Source organism: Balaenoptera ricei, chromosome 7 (genome assembly GCF_028023285.1).
Source record: "Balaenoptera ricei isolate mBalRic1 chromosome 7, mBalRic1.hap2, whole genome shotgun sequence".
Taxonomy (NCBI): Eukaryota; Metazoa; Chordata; class Mammalia; order Artiodactyla; family Balaenopteridae; genus Balaenoptera; species Balaenoptera ricei.
The window spans coordinates 110,915,099-110,922,256 of NC_082645.1; the positions used below are offsets into that span (position 1 = coordinate 110,915,099).

The window sequence follows — 7,158 nt, forward strand, 5'->3', positions numbered from 1 at the left end:
TTCCACTAAAACTGGGGACACTACTAAGCATTGCTATATTACGTGCTCTGCATAATAGCCCAGAAATTCAAGGTCTTTGGTGACAGCTGAGCACCAACGATGAAATTGTAAATGCTTGAGTACACTTGGTGTCCTGCCTCATCCTCTCCCTCCCCTATTGGCTCTGGAAAGCAATCAGAGTGTAACAATTAGGAGTTCTGGAATGTTCCTGAGTGGGGCTTATCTTTGTATCACTGTTAATCCTTGTCCTCTCTTTTCAGAGACAAGAGATTAAGTTAAAACAGGACAGATATCTTTTCTGGGACGCAGGGCTGAGCTGCTTTTCCTTCTTTGCAAATTCAAAGGATTTTACAGGATTTTCCCCTTCTTAACCTTCCCTCCCCCTCCGTCCTGACCTTCACACCTTCCCAACATTAGGGAAAGGCAGGAAGTTTTCCCTGTGGTTTCTTCTTTGTGACGACATGATGGGGCAGGTTAACCAATGGGGAAAACCCCATGTGAGAACACGCCTTCTATGTACATTCCAATACTTGCTATAAGTAGGGCCATCCCAGGCCCAGGCTGCTATCAAGCATAACAGCTCTCCCAGGGCACTAGGTACCCAGCACTGAGACATCTATTCTTTGAGCTGAAAATGATGTGCAGTAGCAAGAGTTTGCTCCCGGCTGCTTTGATGTCAGTGTTGCTACTCTACCTCTGCAGCAATTCAGAAGGTAAGTGTCACTCTTTCTGCTAGCACAGGAGGAAGAACTATTTTCATTTTTCTGCTAAGCCTTGAGCTCATCTAGGGGTCCCCAAGGGATGGAAGCCTGTTAGAAAATCTTCAAAAGGAAGTGATGAGGGTTGTCATCTCATTGGTGAGTGGAAGAGGGAAAGGTTACTGCTGCCTATCAGGATTTTTTCTCTGCTGTCAATCTCAGCAAATTTGGGGGACAGTGGTGGTGGGCTTTTAGAGACCTTCGAACTCCAGAACAACCCAAAGTGCTATTCTGGGAGAGATGTAAATTGTGTAACATTACCAGTGAATGGGGTCGTTTTGAAATGTAGAAAATTCTCCCATTTCCCTAGCTTTCTCATTTCCCAACTAAATAGTTTTAGCAGAGTTCAAAACTCATCCTTTAGGGGTGGATTATGGCACCTGACTTCATCCTTACAAGGCCTTGGGACATCACTTGCCAACTTTGAGATTACATTTATCCCTTACAGCAGGTTAAGGATACAGTAGGTTGTAATTTAACTCAGGGGAGTGTCCAAGAATTGCTTTATTACTGTAAGAGGACATCACTTTTAGCAACAGGTGCATTCCTGAAAACACATGCGTTGAACTTTTATGAACAAAATAAAAAATTCCCATTAACTAATATTACAATTTCAAAGTGTTTTAATTGTAGCTCTTATTAGCAGCTCCTATAAATCACATTTTCCTTTGTAACTTCTCGTCCTTCCCCTCCTCTCAATATTCAGTAGCCAGATAATAGATTAAAACCTGCCAATTTATTTTTATTCTGAATTTAGAAGGTTATTTATAAGGGTTTCTTCAAGTGGAAGGTACTCATATTCTTGAGTGATTATAGTGAATGAAATAAAACACTGTCAGTTTGTGTTTCTTACTAAAGATATTCCTTTTATGAGACTGATGTCTCATGTGCTTCTAAATTGTATTATTGAACCAAAATTTCCCAGTACACAAACAATTTTTTTTAAAGAGAACTGGAAACTATGTTAAAATGGGTCTCAAAGATATTGGAGGTGTTCCTCTAAATAGTTTATTTACCATATAAATCAGATTCTAGGTTTTCCGCAACTTCAAGTAGTTCCACGATACCTATCACAGAATAAGTTCATTCATGTGGACTCAATATCTTTCATTTCTTTTTAGCAGCAAGCAACTTTGACTGCTGCCTCCAATATACAGAAAAAATCCTTCATCCCAAATTTATCGTGGGCTTCACACAGCAGCTGGCCAATGAAGCTTGTGACATCAATGCAGTCATGTAAGTTATTAAGGGATTCTAATTCATTTGTATTAGGAGTACATGAGAATTTCAAGTAGAAAAAGCTTTGCCTTTTTGGAGTTTCATTCAGAAATAATTCATGTGGCAAAAAGCTAGCTGTGTTGTAGTAGTACATTTATTCTTCAAAGTTCACTTTAAATGGAACTGGAATAAGGCAAAACTTAGTTTAAAAAAAATGAACACAGTTGAGGGCAAAATCACTTTTGAAGATAAACTTATAAGCTACTAAGATGCTATCTCAGGAAAATATGAAAAACCTAAACTTTGAAATGAGCATCTTCTACCAGAAAGTGGTTGGGCTGTAAGCTAAAGCTCAGAGTAGTTACACTATCTCATATAATATTCTTGATTTATATAGGGTATTATATTTTGGAATGATATAAGTTATTGATCAGATGTATACATATTTCATGTAGCCACCAACAACAAAATTAAATAATTCTGGGGCTTTATCTTCCTGTTACTGCACAACCTTTTGTTAGATTGCAGAGAAAGTCAGGGAGAATCACTTTCATTTCTTGCATCAAACTTTATAAGAAGCAATTTTTTTTTTTTTGCATTTTGTTTCACCTCTGAAACAAATAAAATGTTTAGGGCGTAGAGCCACCAATTGGAATATGAAATTTCCATTGCATGTCCTGTGGAAAAAAAGAAAAAAACATTTAAACAATAAATGAAATTGAAACATAAATCAAATTCTCTGACTTTTTTCAGCTTATACACAAGGAGAAGATTAGCTGTGTGTGCAGATCCAAAGAAGAATTGGGTGAAACAAGCAGTGCATATCCTCAGGTATGGAACGTTTACAATCCACCAGCCTCTCTCTCCAAATGTTTGGGAAAGAGTGGTGTTCAGAGTGGTGCATCACAGGCTTGCTGGGATGCTTTAGCCTAAGCACTATGACATTTTTAAAGGGTAGTTTGAATCGGACCATGAAAACAAAAAATTCATTTTTTCAACTACTTACAGATCATTTTAATTTTTTTTAAAAATAAATTTATTTATTTATTTATTTGTGGCTGAGTTAGGTCTTTGTTGCTGCGCGCAGGCTCTCTCTAGTTGTGGTGAGCTGGAGCTACTCTTCGTTGCGGTGTGCCGGTTTCTCGTTGCGGCGGCTTCTCTTGTTGCGGAGCACAGGCTCTAGGGTGCAGGCTCAGTAGTTGCGGCACACGGGCTTAGTTGCTCCGCGGCATGTGAGATCTTCCCGGACCAGGGCTCGAACCCGTGTCCCCTGCATTGGCAGGCGGATTCTGAACCACTGCGCCGCCAGGGAAGCCCCATTTTTATTTTAATTGTTTTTAATTGAATGATTTTTCACACGATGTATTAGATTCCTCTATGCATTTGATTCTTGTTGCAAAGATGCCTCCTATTTATATAATTTACAGAGTACATGACATTCGTGTGTTAAAAGCTAAAAAATAAACAGTTAAAAAGAGATCAATGGCTCTGATTTACACTGATGATAATGGAGTGACATTTTATCAATGGACAGAATCATGTCACACCCAGGTGCCAGACACTGAATATGAAGACACAACCTTAGTGTTCATATCCTGTTTGTTTCTGTTCATATCCTGTTCCTGTTCCTGTTTCAGGAACCCTGATTTCCTCATATGGCTTCTGAGCTACTTGGTATCCTGAGATGAGATTGGGGTGTCTGAGGCAATCTGTAGGCACCAAAGACATTCCCACCCACCAGGCACCCCATCTTTGCTTATTTTTTTCTTCTTTTTCTCTTTATAGTCAAAGAGTCAAGAAGATGTAAAAATGGATACTCCATGAAATGGAACTGGACACAGCCCAAGAACAAAAGGAACCTAGCTGAGTTGGCAGTTTCACTTACACACTGTTGAAGGTTCAGAGCTTATCTGATTTGTGTCTCATTGGACTTGTCCAATTAGTGAAGTTGATTCATATTGCATCACAGTTTGCTTTGTTAAGCATCACATTATACTCTATTTTATGTTATGTTATTTATATATGTGGTTTTATTTGTGTTTTGCTATTTAATATTAGTTTTCCATAAGCTATTTGGTTTAGTATGAGGTATAAAGTTATGCTTGGAGGAATGAGATATATGGACTTTCTTGCAAGCAGAAGACTATTAAAAAAAACCAAAACATTTAACATTCTTCTGTTTATATAGTTCTGTTTCCTAAATTGTTGTAATTACCTTGTTAAAGAAAACAATGCTAAGAAGAATAAATATTGAACATAAAATAACCAAAACTTGTTTGTGGATTGAGTTAAATAGCATTTATTAAGAGGTGTATTAAGAATAGTTAAGAGTTTAGTAAATACGAAAATGTTGTGAGAATTGTATTCCTCATTTACTTCTTCCTGGTTTTCCCCTTTATCTCTATCCCTTGTGGTCCTGGACTTCATTCTATGTGAATTATAATGGAAAGGTTTTTTTGAATTAAAAAAAAAAATTCGAAGTCATTTAAACCAAAAATTAGACAGAGTCCATCTGTGACATAGGTCAATATTTCTTGATATAAAACTTTTCAAAATAAAAAAAGTATGCCCATCTATTTTGTGACTGCAGGGACACAACAACTATTTAGAAAATTCCTTGAGCAATCACTTAGCCTGTCATTCTGTCACCAGCCATGGTCCTAGGAATGGGCATCTCAGCAGAGGAACCTTGCTCTACTTTACGAATCCTCCTGAGTCATCTTTAAGCACTTTCCAAAAAGAAAATGATTATGCAGAGGGTTTATTTTTTTAATTAATTTATTTTATTTTTGGCTGCATTAGGTCTTCATTGCTGCACACGGGCTTTCTCTAGTTGTGGCTAGCGGGGGCTACTCTTCGTTGCGGTGCGCGGGCTTCTCATTGCGGTGGCTTCTCTTGTTGCGGAGCATGGGCTCTAGGCACTCAGCTTCAGTAGTTGTGGCACGTGGGCTCGGTAGTTGTGGCTCGCGGGCTCTAGAGCACAGGCTCAGTAGTTGTGGTGCACAGGCTTAGTTGCTCCACGGCATGTGGGATCTTCCCGGACCAGGGCTAGATCCCATGTCCCCTGCATTGGCAGGTGGATTCTTAACCACTGTGCCACCAGGGAAGTCCTATGCAGAGGGTTTTTAGAAACCGATTGCCTCAGTAACCAGAAGAGAGACAACAAATGTGTGAAACCTAGCAGGAACCCAGAAATAAGATGAAAAGACCCTGTACCAGGGTAGTTCTTGCCACAATAGTCACGCACTTAAGTTCACAGAGTGCCCGACACAGCACTCTGGACAGTCTGCTTCAGATTCCAAAGGCCACGAAGGATTAGTGGAGGCAGACACACTGATGATAGGATTTAAAATCCAGACACGCACATCCATAACACGGGCAATGGTAGGTCATTTGGTGTAGAGCCAAACGCTCAGTAGGCTCTGAAGGCATCTCTGTGCTCATAAATAACAACACTGAGTCATCAGGGAAAGTATGCTCAATATCCTGTTTGTCTATTCATCAAACATGAGTTAGCACCTATTATGAGCCAGGCACCGAGCCAAGTGAAGCTGGAGATGCCGAGAAATTAAGTTAGCACTTGGTGCTCACTCCCAGGTAATTAGTGCTGAGCAGTGTGGGAAGAGAGAGGGGATGACTAGAAAATCAGCTATGACAACACAGGGTGGTAAGCACTTGGATAAAGGAAGGCATGGGACAGGGCATTAGTAGTGAGAGTTTCCAGAAGAAAAGAATATTCAGTTGAACCTTATTAAATAGCCAATATTCAATGCTCTTGAACTATGAAGATGGCAATTGTATATGGTTCAACCCTTGTTTGAGTCGAGGTATGAAGGGCCAGTAGGAGACACCCAATTGGAAAAGGAGCAGCAGGGGGTGTTTGGAAATATCTGGGGGCATATTTTAGTTGTCACAGTGTCTAAAGGTGGGATACTAAGGTATTCAGTGGGCAGGAGACAGGGACGCTAAACCCACTGGAATGCACAAGATAGCCTGGCGCAATGAAGAATTTTCTTACCCGGATATCGATTATGCCACCAGTTGGGTAACACTGGATGAAGCAAGACGTATGCAAGGAGTGGGTGTAGGATGGAGCAGCTGCAGATTAAGTAAAACTGTTGCCTCAACTAAGCACAGTGGTTTGAACTTGAACACGGAAACACAGGGGAACCATGGAAGAAGTCAAAGCAGGAGGAAAGGGTGGTGGGATGGAAGATGGATGCAGAGATACAGAGAGAGCTGCAATGAGTAAGATGAGGAACGGTGGGACCTCAGTGACGGCCATGGCAAAAAGAAAGGTAGCAGAGGTGGGCTTGGAATTCTTGAGACTCATTCTAGATAACCCTCCCCCTGCCACCCCTCCCCACCACCAGTCACCCTTGCCTGGAGCAGCACAGCCAGAGAGGACCACTGTCAGGGGCAGGGGCCCATTTGGCTGACTGCTGCTGGGAGGCCTCACCAGGTGAGCTTTGCTGAATCAGGAAAGTAGCACATTTTGTTAGTGCTCTGAATGTGTGTGAATCGTTTGGGACCAGGAGTCCTAATACCTATTAGCTGAGTTTCTGGAGACTAATAAGTATTAGCTGAGTTTCTGGAGCCAATTTATTAATCACAGTGGGAACATTCCACTGTCAAGTGCATGGGTAAAAGCACATGGGCAAATCAGTGCAGTTACCCCCATGAGTTCAAATTGGAATCACAAAGCCAGACCGTTAAGCCTGGGATCTGAGTGCAGCACAGAGTCTCAGCCATACAACTGAAAGTTTAATTCATTAGTCTCACTGCACTAACCATGTTCAAGGATTAGGGAAGTTGCTCCCAATTCACAGCTATTCTTTTTCTTTTTTTCATTTTGGAAAATGTATTTTCTACTTAATTTTTAAATTAAGGTATAATTTACATACAGTAAAATGCACAAGTCTAAGTGTACAGCTTAGCTGAATTTTTGCATATATACATGCCTGTGTGACGACTCTGGGCCATTCAAGATATTAAATATTTTCATCACCCGGATGGCTCCCTCATGCCCCCGTACATCCATCCAGCCCCAGAGTAACCGCTTCAACCAACCAATGGCCATCTGGTTACATCTATTCTGCCTAACTTCTCCCCACTTATATACCCTGATTTACTTTGAAGCAATTCCCCAATATCAAATTATTATATATGAATATAAATATAT

The 7,158-nt window shown here is 40.5% G+C and overlaps 1 protein-coding gene across 2 annotated transcripts; it reads left to right on the forward strand.

Moving 5' to 3' along the window:
* The first annotated feature begins 599 nt into the window (after positions 1-599).
* On the forward strand, positions 600-3,944 carry CCL20 (C-C motif chemokine ligand 20). 2 transcript variants are annotated; one of them, XM_059927450.1, is made up of 4 exons: positions 600-713; positions 1,880-1,994; positions 2,730-2,807; positions 3,762-3,944. In XM_059927450.1, the coding sequence occupies exons 1-4, from the start codon at positions 635-637 to the stop codon at positions 3,781-3,783; spliced, it is 294 nt and encodes a 97-aa protein (XP_059783433.1). In that variant the 5' UTR covers positions 600-634; the 3' UTR covers positions 3,784-3,944. The 2 variants fall into 2 exon arrangements, with proteins under 2 accessions (XP_059783433.1, XP_059783432.1); XM_059927449.1 differs by having other exon boundaries at positions 1,883-1,994.
* Positions 3,945-7,158: the final 3,214 nt, after the last annotated feature.

What these genes read in the sequence shown, in the direction of transcription:
- CCL20 (XM_059927450.1), top strand. Translation starts at nt 635, where the DNA reads ATGATGTGCAGTAGCAAGAGTTTGCTCCCGGCTGCTTTGATGTCAGTG. An exon ending in CCTCTGCAGCAATTCAGAAG is followed by an intron (nt 714 to 1,879) that starts GTAAGTGTCACT and finishes ATTTCTTTTTAG; the next exon opens with CAGCAAGCAACTTTGACTGC. An exon ending in CAAGCAGTGCATATCCTCAG is followed by an intron (nt 2,808 to 3,761) that starts GTATGGAACGTT and finishes TTCTCTTTATAG; the next exon opens with TCAAAGAGTCAAGAAGATGT.